This window comes from Silurus meridionalis, chromosome 19 (genome assembly GCF_014805685.1).
Source record: "Silurus meridionalis isolate SWU-2019-XX chromosome 19, ASM1480568v1, whole genome shotgun sequence".
NCBI classification, from domain to species: Eukaryota; Metazoa; Chordata; class Actinopteri; order Siluriformes; family Siluridae; genus Silurus; species Silurus meridionalis.
This window is the reverse complement of record NC_060902.1, coordinates 3,434,456-3,451,579: the sequence shown is the minus strand read 5'-3', so window position 1 is coordinate 3,451,579 and position 17,124 is coordinate 3,434,456. Positions and strand designations below refer to the sequence as shown.

General features: G+C 39.7%; 1 protein-coding gene across 4 annotated transcripts in view; it reads right to left on the bottom strand.

Annotated features, from left to right (window-relative positions):
- Positions 1 to 1,823: 1,823 nt before the first annotated feature.
- arhgef3 (Rho guanine nucleotide exchange factor (GEF) 3) overlaps positions 1,824 to 17,124 on the bottom strand; it is an 82,937-nt gene continuing 67,636 nt past the window's right edge. For all 4 annotated transcript variants that reach the window (XM_046875375.1, XM_046875377.1, XM_046875378.1 and 1 more), the window contains 9 exons: positions 15,234 to 15,341; positions 13,218 to 13,388; positions 12,301 to 12,363; positions 11,314 to 11,410; positions 11,103 to 11,179; positions 7,000 to 7,257; positions 6,427 to 6,597; positions 3,955 to 4,141; positions 1,824 to 3,478 (listed from right to left, as the gene is read on the bottom strand). In XM_046875375.1, coding sequence (XP_046731331.1) covers positions 3,222 to 3,478; positions 3,955 to 4,141; positions 6,427 to 6,597; positions 7,000 to 7,257; positions 11,103 to 11,179; positions 11,314 to 11,410; positions 12,301 to 12,363; positions 13,218 to 13,388; positions 15,234 to 15,341 — 1,389 coding nt within the window. In that variant the 3' untranslated portion in view covers positions 1,824 to 3,221. The remainder of the gene's footprint in view (positions 3,479 to 3,954; positions 4,142 to 6,426; positions 6,598 to 6,999; positions 7,258 to 11,102; positions 11,180 to 11,313; positions 11,411 to 12,300; positions 12,364 to 13,217; positions 13,389 to 15,233; positions 15,342 to 17,124) is intronic.

Genomic DNA, 17,124 nt, shown 5'->3' with positions numbered 1-17,124 from the left:
TTTCACATTTCGACTTTTTCTTTTTTTAAACTAGGATTTTCTATTAATAGCAAGAACAATTCAAGTAGTCAGATGGTTTTCATGTAAAACAAGCTAAACTCTTAGATTTTCTCGTTTGCAATTAATATCTGATCGCTCCAAATCACCGCCGAGGACACGGGACAGGGGGTGTGATCACTTTCCTAAACAAATAAAGATTGCAGAGAAAACAAGAAAACGTGCTGAGATCATGTCACACGGTTATCGGTAACTAGGAATGTGAATTTTTTTCCCCTTTTTTTTGTAATACAGTGTGAGCAATTTTACTCCACAGTTATTGAATGTTAAGTTTTCTGTCATGGAATCTTTTTGGTATGTTGTTGGAAAGTCTCTCCAGTCTCAGCACTTTGTAACTAAGATAAGATTAATTTTGTAGCTGTAGGTTATAGACATCTAGATATTATAAATTTCAGGAAAAAAATTCATCAAAACGCGAAAAAGCTAAGAATGACCTAGGTATATTTCAAATATGCCTCATTTATAGTTTCTTGCCATCTTATTCTTTTGACTGTATGGATTTGTGGTACACGAACAACCCGGATGTGAAATAACTGATCAATCATCAGCGAATCAGCAGTGGATTCATCCAATATTCTGGCTTCACTCTGAGAAGTTTATATGGATCACCATATATTTTTCAATAGCAACAAGACACTGACTGTAAATTAGAGTCTGACACACGTCACAATGTTGTTTTGGGCACAAATTCTTCAGACATTCGTTAAAGCACAACCCTGCACTGCCACATGTTCTATGAGATTGTCAGGGATCTCCGAATACATTTCTGCATTATCATTATTATCATTAATTATTATTATCTATTAAACTATTATCTATAAACTATATAACAAATTATCATTTGCACAGTTGGCACCATTTATTAATAAATTACCGTAATTTCCGGACTATTAAGCGCACCCATATATAAGCCACACCCAATGAATTGTACAAATATTTTTATTTTGAGAATAAATAAGCCGCACCTGTCTACACTAATGTTCTTTACACAGGCTTTAATGAAAGACACGTTACACAGGGTGTAACGGGTGAAATATGATGCGCTTCCTTTAGGAGCATAGCGGTATTTTGGGAATAGCCTGGCACTGCATTTTTCCAGTATTACTGCATGTGTGCAAGACTGAGGATTATGTCCTTATTATTTTCTGATGCTCATTTCTAAGTTTCTTTGACTAACCCATAACGCTGTTGCCAAGAAAAATTAAAAAGCACGAGTTTTGGAAACCTGTCTGTGCTTATATGATTTCTGTTGCAACTGGAGTTAGCGAGCTCTCCCTTCACCCAGACTCAACACGTTATGACGGCTTGTATCTAAACAGTAGCCGATTAAGAAAGTCATTGTTTACTGTCTTCCTCCTTCCTTTCACAACTATTTCTCTCGGGAGTTTATCTTTTGGCACGGTCGTGCGTTTAAAAAAAAGTATTTTTTTTCCCGATGCTGTGGAGCTCAGAACACAGGTGAGGTGCGTTTTTTTCGTTTCCGTTCGGAAATTTCATTGGTCTAATGTTACAGGGTTCAGTTTTTTGGCTTAAAGTTTGTGAAATCGGGAAAAACCCAGGAAAAATTCATAAATAAGCCGCTTCATTGTTTAAGCCACGTTGTTCAAAACGTGGGAAAAAAGTATCGTCTTATAGTCCGAAAAATACGATAAATAAAAAGTAAGAAATTGAAAAAAATATGTTATGTAAATTAAGCAATACAGATCATATACCATAAACACATTTAATACTAAATGATACTAAAAAGACTAGAAAAGAACCAGAACTGTTTTTAATCGTTTATTTGGAACTCATTTCACACTTCCCGGCTTTTTCCATCGACATTCACACATACCGTGCTTTTCTCTGTATGGCTTTGACCTCCGTTCAAACCGCATCTTAACCACATGTTTAAATCCAGTCACATCGAAAAATCTCCATTTAGCTCACCTGCAGTAACACTTTCTGTTTCTTTGAGCACTTGGATTAAACAAACAGCATAGTTAGGTCAAGTTCAAAAATAAGCTATAAATAACCACACTACTGCATAAAATTTAATACATTTCTTTAAAAAAAAAAAAAAAGCCCCAAAAAAACATAACACTGTAGTCTGAATAATTTCTATAGTAGAGATGGTAATTCTAAACGACGTGAGCCCACAGGTAAACTCGCACAGGATTAAAACACTTTCTGGCAAAGCTTTTCCGCAGATCAGGATGTGATACACTGGCTCTCACACAGATACAAACACCAAAGACACCTGGGGAAAAGACACGAGTTATGCTGAGCAACACGGCACAAGCGATTACTACACCAAATGAGTGCGCGTTGGCTACATTTTTACAAAACTCACGCCCTTTGCTGCGTTTTTTTTTCTTCCTGATTTTTTCTGCCAAAACTGGCAAATATACATTTATTCTCAATCAAAGTGCTTTAATGAAATTGGGCTCCACTGTCTGCTCAACTTCGATGATGGCTATAGCTTTTAAAGTACAAACAGCTTTTCTTTTTTGGGATACAGCATGTGGACACGGTTACACGAGACGTGTAGAAACACGATCATCACAAAGCTGCACGGGTTTTGGCTTCTCTCTCATCGTTGTTTGGTCTTTGACAGTTTCGAAAGCATTTATAATCTTCAAGAACTCAAGTCTCAAGACATGTAACTCTTTGGGCTTTAAAACACTGTGAGCCCCTGTAAAAACACTTTTTGATTTTAATGGAAAAAACAACAACAAAAAAAAAACATTCCTCCGGTCGTTTTGTCTGGGTGGTTACTGCAGACATAACACAGTCTGTGGACATAAATATAGTACATCTTTCAACATGGAGTCTTTCTTCTCCTGAGAGGACCACTTTCATTTCATGAACAATGACAAAATCGATCAGTGAGTCCTCTTCACCCGAATCCTGTTCACTGGACGACAGGAAACCTGACAGTTTCACAGTTGGGAGTGCGACAGAATGCACCACAGAGAGAGACAGACGGAAAGAAAGAGACGTGAAGAATAACATAGTGGCGGAAAAAAGTAGCGCCCTCCCTACTCTGTGGCATTTACTGAAGTACAGACAGCTTCTCCGTGACAATACTGTACAGGTCGGTTTGGTGAGCGGAGATGATTACAGATGTCTGGTCTCGCTCGGGCGATGGCGCGCCGTTCACACTTTCACGTGTGTGTGCTCCATCAGCTGCGTTCCAGCCTCAGCACCAGGATCGCTAGTGTCCATGCTACAATCTGAGGAATCGCTGTCGCTTTGGTCCATGCGCTCTTCGCTTTTGTCCTGCACGGGGCCGTGTGCTGGGAAGGTTGAGAGCCTGTTGCTAGTTTAGCCTGTCGTATGCAGTTCAGCCACTGTTGCTTGTTGAAGGCGTCGCTGGCTTGGAAGGAATGGGACTGGAGCTGACCGCCGCTACTGAACGTGACCCGGAAAAAGTTCTTGGCTGGGAGTGAAAGGGAACGGAGACGTTTGTTATAATAGGGGTTATAAAAACCATCAATACACTATAGAGAGAGGAAAGCTGATGGAGGACATCCTGCCTGAATAGGCAGCACACACACCCATATAATCATATGACAGTAAATGTCACCTAATCTGGAATATTGGTGGAATATGTCACCTAATCTGGAATATTGGAATATGAACCTAAACCATACCCATAATTATTGGATTATTTGATACTGGGCTGTTCATCAAGAATAAAAACTAGTTAATTATTTTTTTATTTCCATTATGTTGACTTTAGCAGTTTGTGGGGTGTTTTATAATAAAAAAATTACAAATAAAGACCAGATTGTACATATTTCATTGCTTGAAATGGGATATTTGTTAACTCAATTACCTCTTCACTCACTGTAGTTTACATTTATTTAGGTTTATAATACAAACTGTATTATGATGATTGAAAATGTAACTCACTTCTCTCTGTGTTGCTGAAAGCACCTCTGATGGAGCCGCCCAGGCGGATCTCGCCATCCTGCAGGTCCTCCCATTCAAGATCCCGCACGGGGATGGGCTGCCGGTAGAGCTGATAGCAGAGCTGTTCGTTATGGGTGACGGCCCGTGTGATCACCAGCACATCTTGGAACAGGAACACGTGTAGCTTCTGCATGGAGAAAGAAAAGAAAGGGCTTTTAATGAAACTCGGCCCTACTAATTCTGAAAATGAAAAATACAAATCGAGTTAGATGAAAAACTAAACATCGAAAGGAGCATTATAAAGCCTTCAGAAGTGCTATTAAAATACTTAAAACAATCTCGAGAAGAGGATAACGCATACGTGCATGTCTGAGGCAAACGTTCACGGAAGTCTGTTGAATAAATATTTTAGGGATGCGACACTGGAAATTGCATAACCTTTGAGTTATCATCAAAACTATGTGTAGCCCATTGCGTAGTAACAAATTCAACCACTGTCAAAATTTCCATTCTGATAAAATACTCTTCATGCTATTTTGGTTCATTCTGATCCCATGAACTTGAGTGTTATACATACTGAATTTGGAGAGAAAGACTCTGACGCTTGACCATGAAAGGAGGTGGTGTGTGTGTGTATGTGTGTATGTGTGCAAGAGTGTGTTTAGATGAAGGAAACCGATACGTGGCTCTGACTTACAGCAGGAGGTTTAGAGGAAAGAGAGGACACATTAAAGGGAAATCTGACTTGCCTCCTATCGTATACAACCGTCATGGCGTCATTGCTGTTTGATAGACATGTCGGTTATTTTATAAAACGAATCGATTTTTGTTATGATTTTAACACAATTCTTACATATGATCAGGATGAAAGTCAGGACCTTGGGAACAACTTTTTTGTTTTCCTGTGTAGTATTCATACTTTATTGCTTCATTGTTTAAAGCCCAGTCATGATCCTCGACATGAAAGGCAAAGCCGCTCGGTCTGTTCCTCAACCGCATTTTGATTAATGGCCTTCGGTTTATGTTTTCCTGTGATTAGCATGCTTCCACAGCACTGCCCTCTTATTTCTGTGACACAATTAACATGGAAGTCTCTTATTGGAAAAGAAAAGGACGCCTTTGGAGAGCAGAAACGTGATGAGTGACAGGTGACAGCCCGAAACAGGCGCTTCCAATTAGTGTGTAGGAAGAGTAAACACACCGAACTCTAATTAGATTACATAGCAAGGGAAGGCGAGATCCCCCACGAGCCTGTTTTATGCTGTTCGTTATTTAACTTTTACAACATGTGCATCGCTTTGAAGACACAAACATAACCCCTTTACTAATTAAACTCTCAAGTTTATAATCGCGCGATGCACGAAATTGCAAATATTTAGCAGAATTATGCAGGTAATTAAGAATCGAATTAGTCTAGTCAGTCAAATCATACTGAAATTAATACATCATGTTCGAAATGAATCATATCAACCAAACAGGAGCAAATTAGAGCTCATTATCTAATGCATCAGAGTCAATAAAATTCAGTAATACCAGTGTATATAAGGCTTAACCAATTACACAGTCAATTACTTTCTATTCCAAAAGCACAAAAAAATAGCATCACTATTACATAATCAGCATTTTTTCCTTCACCGAGGTTGTTCATCACACTTCATCTGAACTTTTTTTGGTTTTCCTATATAACAGAAATATTAACTACATGTGATCCTGTTTACACGTCATAGTTTCATTAGTTTGGAGCCGCATTATATCCCGATGCTCTATCCGATTCCGATCCAACCCACGTCGGGGGTGCCGAACACGTTTTCACAATGAACACATCTGTCCCAATAAAGTACGGTGAAAAAAAAATGCTTGAGGTCTGTTACTGCCTAAAGCTGGTGGCTTTGAGGAAATTAAAACCCGGCGCTCGGAATGAAGAACAAATGACAGGATGTCAAAGGCTACGAGCACCCAATCGGGCCATCATGTTTTAATCTGGTTGATATCAGGTGTTTTTCGAAAACTAGCAAAAATAGTTACAGTCTTGTCAGGGTGCAAAGCCATATATATATATATATATATATATATATATATATATATATATATATATATATATATATATATATATATATATATACACACACACACATGCACACACACACACACACAAAGAGGTCTAAACAGGATCAATGGGTTTGTGTATTAACCAATTACACACTAAATTTTTTTATATTCCAAAAGAACTAAAAATATAATCAATATTACATAATTAATTATATCGGTAGGAGAATGCTGAGGATGCAGCCACCAGGAAGGAGGAAAAGAGGAAGGCCAAGGAGGAGGTTCATGGATATGGTAAAGGAAGACATGCAGGTACTTGGTTTGAGAGAGGCAGATATAGAGGACAGAGGCGTATGGAGACGGATGATCCGTTGTGGCGACCCCTAATGGGAGAAGCCGAAGAAAGAAGAAGAAGATGGTACTCACAGCTCCTCTGTTGTTCTTCAGCTCCCCATGGCAGCTGAGAATGCGAGAGCTGTCAATCAGCAGGTCTCGCTGGCTCTCCTCCAGGTAGAGCAGACGCTCTTTATAATAACGGCACTCTGACTCGCCTGTCTTGATGTTAATCTCGGCCACGATGCTCTGGATCATGTTGATCTGAAAGGGGAGACAAAATGATTTTGGTTAAAGGGTAAAAAAAAAAAAATCTTATTTGCACGTTTAATATGAAATTGGAATCGCTCGTATAGTTTAATTTAAACATGCGACTTGTGTTTCCTTACATGCACAAACACACGTGCACAAATTTGTTATATTGGGAATTTTAAATCCTTTGTACAAAAGGGACAGATTTCATTTGGATCTCATTCCTTCCACCGAAAGCACGTGTTCAGACACATTCCGATGGATCCGATCCAACGTGAATCATCCGCTTTTACACAAACGTGTAGACTCCGTGCTAGCTCAAATCGATTAAAGCAAAAAAGGAAACTCGGAAATTGTGGACTTTGCTGTGTAATATATATATTTCACTGTCCGCGTGCAGCGGGTTATACTTACAGCCTCATCCAGATGCTGGCGGTCCGGGTGGTCGTTGGGCGTGTGTTTGAGAATCTCTCGTAGCAGAAGAGGATATTTGACGAGCCGGCTGCGTGGGATGTCCAGAAAGTTCCACAGGTCCAGCTTGCGACTGAAGGGCGACTCCAGACAGCGTTGCAGGAAGTCGTGCACCCGATGGTCCTGTTTTTTATGGTCCAGTAAGGCTTTCGCGGCCACCTGGTTGCTGCAGTAGCTGTTGTAGGAGTCCAGGCAGGGCAACTGGGATACAGGAAGAAAATGGAGTAATGTAATAACGCCACTTAGCTATTCAAAGCTGGTGCCTGCCGTTTAAAAAGATCGTTCGCATTTGCAATGAGAATTGCACCTATTTAAGTCTTTTGAAGCAAGTGCTTTTTTGAAATCTGTGATAGTTTATTTATTGTGCCAGAGATCAAGGCTGCCACAAGGTTTCAAAAAGACAAAAACAGGTTTCTTTCTGTCTTTATGCCATCCATCTGGACTGGAAACTAAAACTCAGAAATAACACGTGCAGGTTAGATAACTAGCCTATGGCTAAGCTGAAGTCTTACAGCAGACCTTGCAGCTGCACCTCTCCTTTCCTGTCTTCTTCATAAGCCCAGGCCTGTCTCATTCGAATCTCTGGAGGAGAAAATATGCTACCACACCAGTGTGATGAGATAATAACCAGAGAGCAGCACTCAGAAAAAAATGCCTTTAGCTGACTTATAATCAGTCAGTTTAATGTGAACAGCTGTGCATTCCTTTAGCAGGTGAAAGGAGAAATGGGACTCAGTTTAAAAAATCAGCATACCACTAATGTAAGTGATAGATTAGCATGCTGTTAAATGTCCATTTGCAGTACATTTTAGACACGTGGCTGGATCTCTGGGTGAATGCTTGTCTCGGATATGTACTTTGATTACGAAGCATTTATGAAGGAATTTCTGGTTTCACAGGTATTTCACGTTTTCCATTTTCTAACATAACAGCTGGAACATGCTGTTATTGTACTGTAATCGAGTTTGGCATGGTAAAAGAAATGCCACTTCATGGTGTGATGCTCGGCTTCATCGTACATTTACATTTGTACGTTTGTCAGATGCCCTAATCCAGAGCGACTTCTCACTAACAATCTCATTCACACAGCCGAGCCGTTGAGGATTAAGTGCCTTGCTCATGGACCCTGCAGTTGCAGCTAAGCAGTGCTGGGATTTGAACACTTTGCTACCACCTAGCTATCACACCACCCTGGTTTTGTTGATAATAGCACACCACAAAATGATTTACAACGTAATTAATAATACACGATACACAACCAAAAAAATCGACTGAATGTACAATATGAAGGAATCTATACAAAAAAAGAGGTCCAATTTCTGATATAACTCTCCACTGGACTAAATATAAAAGGAGTGTGGAGTGAAGGAGGATCATCTTCTGAGGTGAGGCAGTGTTAAAAAATGTTTACATGGTTAGGCAATATCCACTTGATGGATTTTCCCAGCGCAAAAAGGCCCTGCTGTGGAAACCCTTCTTGGACAGATGAGAGTTGAAGGAAATAGTCTGAGGTAACAGCTACATTCTTTAGTCTGTCCTTCTCTGGTAAGTATTGTTCTCTGTAAGGGGTAAACAGGAAAGGACAGCCATGTAGGACAGCTGTAACCAACTTTAATAACAAGTGATAAAAGAAAAAGACAACATGGATAAATTTCATAACCTGAAGCTTGGACTGAAAAAAACAAAAAAAAAAACAAACAAAAAAAAAACAAGGACATATAAAACAAGGAAGTACAATGCAGATCCCAGAAAGGAAATTATATATTATACAGTGGCTGTCAAAAAGTTGGAACGGCCAAGTTTTTTATTGGGTTTTAGAGACACATGCATGTTCCTTTTTTTTTCTATGCAACAAAATTGGTGTGAAGTTTTACTTCTACCAAACAAATGTAAAATTTACAGATGTTCTACTTTATTTTTATTGGAAAAATTCTTCCTTTAGTAAAAATAACAGCTCTACACATTATCAGCATCCGGACCGTCCATTTCTCCAAACTTTCAGCTGAAATACTTTGCTGTGCTTCTTGAAAACTTGCCAAAGTTGTTCTTCGCTAGTTGGAGATTCCTTTCTGACCTTGCGATTCAGCTCATCCCCGAGCAGTTCAATAGGATTTAGGTGATTTGGGCAGGGCATGATAGAGAACACACTAGCTGACTGTTTGCTCTCTAAATACTGCTTACAAAGCTTGGATTTTTGCTTCGGCTCATTGTTTTGTTGTTGGTAAAGTCGGTTCCAATCAGCCCCTAACCCTAGACTGGAATTGCATGGTGATGAAGTATGAAATGGTAGCCATGTTGGTTGAGTCCCAAAACCATTAAGCTTCTACCTCCACGTTTGACTGTGGGTGTGAGGCAGTCTGGAAATATGTTCTCTCCTGTTCTTCATTTTACACAAGTTAGACCCAAAAAAACCTAATTTGGCTTTATTTGTCTTTAGAATTCTCTTTCACTTATTCGCCGTCCAATTTTTGTGTGTTTTTGCCTTTCACCTTGTTTACTGAATAACAAATAGCTGTAGAAAATCAACTAAAATAGCAAAAGAGGTGCCAAAACTCTTACAGAAAAGCCACCAACCATACACACTTGTACCTGTGCATTGCCTGATGTACTGTATCTGATACATTGACAGCATTTGCATATTATATAGGCTCTTACATTTTGTTATGAGATACATGCTTTTGCACCAAATCAGCGTTTAGATTATTGTGTGTTTTAGACACGTTTACATTTTTAACCTTGGAACAATTCAATTGTAATAAACAGGGATGAGGAATCTGTTGGACCAGAATTGCTGTATCCACTTTATTTTCTAAAAAGCTTTCACAGAGCTCTTCATAAAAGTAATGTGTTTGTGTATCTGAGGGGAAAAAAAAAGCTGAGCATCCTTTTGTATCAGTGAGACAAACCACGTGTATTACCAGCCTCTTTACAAAAAATTTGGTTTGTACCAAAAGCAAGATAAACTGAATTTAAAAATGATCCTGTTTCATTTTCTAATGGAGAACTTGAAGAAAGGTCAAATAAACTGGGGTGAACTGCAAGAGTGCTTGTTGCTCAACAGCCTGAACGAAAAAAAAAAGCCAATATGTTTTTGTAGTGCACATAAATGCAAACAGACCTAAAACTTTGAATAGAAACATTGGACAGCAGAGAGCTGTCGAGTGAGATTAATAGAGGGGAGCTTTGAAAGCAGTGACCACTCCTCCCACCACCCCAGCTCTCATCCTTTCAACCCCACACAGAGCTGCACTTTGTTTCAAACAGCTCTTATCAGTAGGTTTTAGGTTGTTGGTTAAAAGGACATCAGAGATTGTGATGCTTGGACGACCCGGATGATGTGTAAACTTTATGGATCATGGTTGTCCCGGAGTACTGGCTTAGGGTCAAAAGACCTTTCCGTATCTGTGCTTTTACACGGCGCTAACGCACGCCGCTGGAGGTATGACTTATGAGAGCATTCCATGTTCTCAACGATGGCACGATAACGCTGAATAAATACGTGTCTCGAAGTGCTAAGAAACCACCACACTTTAGTTCTCCCACGCACTCGCTCCTTGGAGAAGTTCCTACTCCTACAGCTTAAGTCCAAGCCAAGAAAGACTCTATGTTACTAGCTGTACCAAGTTGGAATCAAATAGCAGAGTGGTAAATGAACATCTAAATGTTCAAGCATGTGTTTTTGTCTGAAGAGTCACGCTATTAGGAACGTTTTGCTGTTTTTAGTTACTGGCCCTAATTTAAAAGAGTTACCAAAAGAGTGTGAATTACACTTCTAGAAACTTTGGTTACTAAAAATAGGCAGAAAAAGCTCTAAACAATACTATGAGGAAAAAAACCCTCACATTTTGCAGAACTGACATGGTTCCCTCCATTTCAAGGAACTACAAACCCCCCGCCTCCATAGCTCTCAAATCTTAACCCTAAATCATGTGAGTGCACAGAAAATCCTTTGGCTTGGTAATCAGCTACTGTTGTAAACATGTTACAGAACAAAAAAGAACAAAGCAATGCAGACCAGAACGAAACCACATGGATTTAGAACTTACCCAGCTCACTAAAATATGGCCCACATGGTCAGTAGAGCCATCAGGTTTCCTGGCCTCTCTGAGCCGACTCAAAAGATCTACAAAGCAAGACAGGAAGATCATAGTTATGTCCAATTTGGTGTTTGGGTATTGATTAAAGGAAAACAGCATGTCACACCTTGACCATCACAATAACGTTAGACAGATAACTCCATGCAGGGATGAGTCTCACCTTCGTGAAGCGGGATGAGAGAGTCCAGGGTGCCGAATATCTGATTGAGCTCTTGTTCCGTCATAATGGAGAGCTTCAGCATCGGATCATGGTAGGCCTGTGGTTACATTAGATTAGATTGGATTCAACTTTGTCATTGTGCAACATACAAGTACAGAACCAATGAAATGCAGTTAGCATCCAACCAGAAGTGCATAAGCGGCCTATTTACAATAATTAGCAGTTTGATAAATATATGGGGTCCATATGTACAGGGGTGAGGGTGAATAGTGTTCAGAAGGTGCAGTAGGTAATAGTATATGTATATATAGTATTATACAATATACTGTGCAAAGATTGTGCATAGATGTACTGAGATAACAATGCTCAAATGACATGATATCATTATGTACAAGTATGCATGTTTGTATGATACAGTATATACAGAATAAATATGGGTGGAATATACAGTAGTGCAGTGATATACAAGTTATGAATGGTGCAAAAATGCATAGTGGATAAGCAGTGCAAAAAAATAAAAATAAAATCAAAAACTTCCCACAAGTATTAGCTGGGCTCTGAATCTGGCACGGGGGCTGTTTGGGCTTAGACGAATTATGAAAAAGTTACGACTATATGACCCAGAAAAACATGCGCAACTGAGGGTCATCTTGTCCTTAAGATCAAGTAACGCTAAGAAAAAAAAGACACTTCAAAAGTACTACAAGACACAAAAATGTGACCCGACTGCGATATGATGGAGTGTGATCGTATTTCCGTTCGGATTCTCACTATATGCGTAAATTAAAGGCTAGCATGTCTATAAAGGTGTTCTCGTGTTCTTCCTTGAATCCTTGTCTTCCCCTGGAACCCCCCCTGTGGAGCGTGTGACTCTGTGAGCTGAGGAGTAATCGGAGCCGGGGTTCCCACAGAGGGGGTTTAAGTCTGTGTTTATATGGTGCATGAAATGAGGAGGAAAAGGCCACTAATTGGAAAAGCAGATCTAACCTTTTTGGCCAGCTTGAGGTCTTCAATCAGGTCCTGCTCGCCTTGGGACAGCTCAAATATAGCCTGAAGGAGAAAAAAAGAAAAAGAAGCAAGCTTGGTAATGGCATTCAAAGAAATAAAGCCTCTAGGATAGAAAGCTCACAACAATAGAAGGTTTCACTTTCTAAAAAGGTGTGTATCAGGAAACAAAAGCTCAGGAATGATATGATTAGTTTAGAAAAAAACATTTTGTGAAATAAAATCACATTTAAGCTGCTTCTACATATGCAGAGTGTGGGAAGAAACCCCAGCGGTCCCTCTCAACCTTTGAAACACTCAATATTTCCCTATAGACAGCTGCTCCCTGTTATCCACACTGCATCCCTGAGTCTTTGATGTTTGTATGGCTACGGAGGCAGAAAGAGACTCGATCCGCAGCGAAGGTGGGAGGGCGAAGGGGGTGGGGGGTCGACATGAACGAGCCTCCCATGTTTCAACCAGGACAAATTTTTACTACCTTAAAAAAAAAAAGAAAAGAAAAAAAAGCAGGAGCAAAATGCTTAGCCGGCTACAACTGCATGCTTGGAAAAGTTAAAGGAACACAAGGGAGCAATGTAGAGAACTTCTTAAAAACCCTCCCCCACACACACTTTGACAACTGCTCGTTTTTAGCCTACCGTGTGTTTTCCATGTGAACTTGCAGGGTATAATTTGTACTAGGATTAGTGAACTGGAACTCAGAGTCAGTCTCCAGGGTTTACTCTAGGGTTTCTGCTTTGTCGGCGTTTCACGTCTAATGTAAGCATTAGATTTTTTTTTTTTGAGCGCATCCTTATAAAGAATCTTGTATGAAATTGACCAAACAAATACATAAACTACACTATGATGCACGAACACTAATTATATTATTCAAACATCATCCTCCTGTTCTGTCTTACCTCCTGCCTTTTAATCTCTTTCGAGGACAGCATCTGTCCCAGTCCTACATCGAAGGTCTCACTCCACAGCTTGCTGTCTCTGCGCTTGGTGTTGGCCGCCGGTGCCTGTCTGCTCCACGGCCGAGGAGGCATGATCTCTGTCCTGCTTTCGCTGCGGAAGCTGATGGAGCGCTGCAGGGACCGTTGGAGGTAAAGAGAAATGGGATAAACATGAGGAAAATGGGTTTTTCATGTCAATATAAATACCTTTCACAAAATAGATCAACAGGGATTAGGGTTACAACATCGAATGTACTGTGATGATATAATGCATCATCAATTTAAGTCACGCTACAAAAGAACGTGGGCTGATATTTCGCAAAAAATTTATTTCTGGCTGCTTAGGCAACTCAGTGCGCTTAAGGCGGTACAGGCTGCACAGAAATCTGCAAAGAAAAAAAAATTGCTGCAGAAGCCTCCTGCTACATAAAAATGATAGATATCATGAAAATCAAGGCTGAAACTTCTTTTCTAGTTGATAAACAGGCTGCTGCATCAAGCGCCGCATTAATAACTAGATAACCATCAGAGGTAGGAATAAATGTCTCTCTGTGTTTTGGTTTGGTTTGAACTTCCTGCGCCGCTTTGCTACGAGCGTCTATCAAAACACGGCGCTCGCTTCCTCTGGGCCGTACAGAACAATGGCATGAGTGAGGAGCTGGCGAGAGCCAGACTGTGCGAAAACATGGGAAAGCCTGTGATGAATCACCGGCCTGTTCTCAGTGCTCCAGTCACACTCAGCACACACAGGCACTCTCTGCACCCAGACATGTAAAAACCAACTCGGCTTGTCTCATTTCCTGTCCGGGACATTGAGCTTGCTTTTCCCAAGCCATCCACTTTGCCCCACTTTTTCTCTTTCGCCTTTTCTCTTACCGCTCTCTGAGCCAGATGCTCCAGGGTATGCCTACCTTCTCCTGCTCCTCAGCCCCTACTCAATCACACAGCAACAGCTGCTACCACAAACCTGGCTTTAGGGCTCAAGCACAGCTCACATCAACAAGAATTAAAAAACATCTTCAAATAATAAAAAATTTTAAGTAAAAAAAGGAACGGAAGCTTGTTTAAGTTTACTGAGGAGCTTCTAAGGAGGACATTATACATGGGAAGCCTACTATTAAATAAACAAGTCATGGTTGCCTTTGTGCAAAAAAATGAAGCTGATCCCAATTATTATGTTATTATATATTACTAAAGATCCAGCAAGACCCACTGACTTTTACAATATGCCTAATGTTGCAAAAAGGTTTGAACTACAATGACTGTAAACAAACAAAAAAAAAAACATCAGGTGCCAAATTTAAACTTTAGACTTTAATATTAGCAAGAGACAAAGTGATGCAGGTTTTTATAACACGACATCGAACTTTTGAACTTTGACTGGCTCAATATTGGGGTAAATTACTTTTAACACAATGTTTGCCTCTTTACAGCTCCAGAATGAGAGCCTGGTTCGATCCTGACTTCAGGATATTTTTAAGTTTCACATGTCCTTTCAGAGTCTACATAGATTTCCTCTCAGTTCTCTGCTTTCCTCTGAGCTCACAAAATAAAAAAGCCAATATAGGAACTGACTTGAAATGACCAATGGCATAATTGTGTATCTGTCTACCTATTTTTAGCATATTGGTTGTACTCACAATTCTCAGGTGTTTCAAAACAGTTATTCAGGTTTAATTAATTCAATTAATGATGTGAAATCGGGGGGTGGGGGGTGATAACTTCATAAAATTACATATACTGCTTACTGGAACCGTTACACGGCTGAGCAGGCCATGCCCCCTAGACGCAAACTTGATCAACACTTCCCTGTGTGTTTAATATCTTTATGTTCAAAAAATCCAAAGTTTGCAACCTAATGAACGAGTGTTGATTTATTCAGTGATAGAAACTAAATAAATTAATAAAGCCATCACTTATTTACATCATATGTCAATAACTTCTTATATTGTGTCCACACATAAACAAGTGCATTACCTGTAATGTCTGTCCGATACGCTTTAGTGGAGCAGCTTTGACTGGCGGGATGAGGTTAGCCAGCGACGTGACTCGAGAGAGAGGCTTCGCTCGCTTGTTGCTAGGCTCCTGCAAACACATAGAAATGATGTTGTTAAAAAAAATGTCATCCCAAACATTTAGGATGGAACATTCAGCTTTTCTCGCTGATCAACTGTCCTGAAACCCATAACATCGCAAAACTGTAAAAACGCAGTGGTTGGTTTCTTATTCATGCTCATGTCCTCAAGGATACAGCATGTTAATTAGCCTAAATAGAGGCAGATTTCAGAGACTGTTGGCTGGCTTTTGTGCCAAGGTCATAAACCTTTCTCAAAGATGTTGAAGAGATGCCAGACACACCATGTCAGTCAGAAATCGCTGCTCAAGGTGATAGACATTCCTGTTTCGCAGCATTCTGTTCATACAACATGTTGTATACGTTTATGGGACGTAGAATTAATTGTTTCTTTTTGCTTCATCTCTCAAATGTGGTTGGTAATTAAATGCTAACATTCGTTTTCTGTCAAACAAAGCACACAACTAACAAAAGTTCTTGATTGGTGAACTGATTTAAAAATGCTGATCTGTTTATATGGGGAAGTTTTCTGTGAGAGAACGATTGTGTATAGCTGCTATAACAAGTAATAACAGGAACTCTGATGCAACGTAAACCAATATAAATGATTCTTTATTTGATGAAAACTGATGATTGCTGATCAATTGCATTGTGATTTATTCCTTATTTGGCTAGCAAATTAGACATGGTTTCTCATTCAAGCAAAATAAGTCATTTATGACTAAATGTTTTCAAACTGATCTCATGAAAATGTGACAAACTCACTCAAAGACTCATTCACACACCTGCTTTCATACTCGTGCTCTCATTCAGACACAAACACACTCACACACACTCTTACAACATTCACTCGCTCACACGCAAACACACAGCACACACACTTGCACATTTCCTCTCACACACACTCACTCACTCATTCGCTCTCTATCCTGAACGCCTCAGTGACTTGGTTTCACTCATTCTCATAGCAACACAATCACTCTTGGTGACAGAACTATTTATAGAAATCATGTTGCTAACTGCTTTGCTACACTGTGCAACATTACTGCAGGTTTTATATCATGACACGTGTCTCTCACACCTGACATCTAACGTGTTATGGCTGTTAGAAGACACTAATGCAAATGTACATGGATGTTTTTTAATTCTTTTTAAGCAGGTGAAGCTTTAAGTTACACCTGGCCTTCCTCATAAGGATTGCATGATCATTAATGCTAACTGAAACTTCTCAAACCCACCTTTCATTTAGAAGAGAATACCAGAAATCATTTTAATCATTTAAAAGTCTGGCCTGTGTAAAAACCAGATGGCACAAATCAGGATATCCTTTATATACACACACACACACACACACACACACACACACACACACACACACACACACACACACACATATTATGGTACACATTGTTTATTGTAAAAACAACCAAAGTAACATATGAAGGTTTCTTTTTTTATTAAGTGTTAAGCAGTACTATCCAACCTTCCTTATTTTTCCTGCTATTCAGAATCAGTCCAGAAGCTCCATTAATTCTCAACAGTCTTAAGTGGTGTGGAATGTCTCCTGTAACAATTTGAAAAGCTCTTTGGACAAAACGTAGCAGGGTTTAGCATGAAAAGACACACACTTGCCTGGTCCAAACATTTTAACAGTTGTAAAATTACAGCCTTGCATATATATATACTAGCGGGACAGTCAATCCGACAAGAATGCAAGAATGAAGATGAAATGCAGCACCTGACATGGGTTGCAAATCATGCAGCCTTTATAACAGCCAACGTGACCTTGTAGAT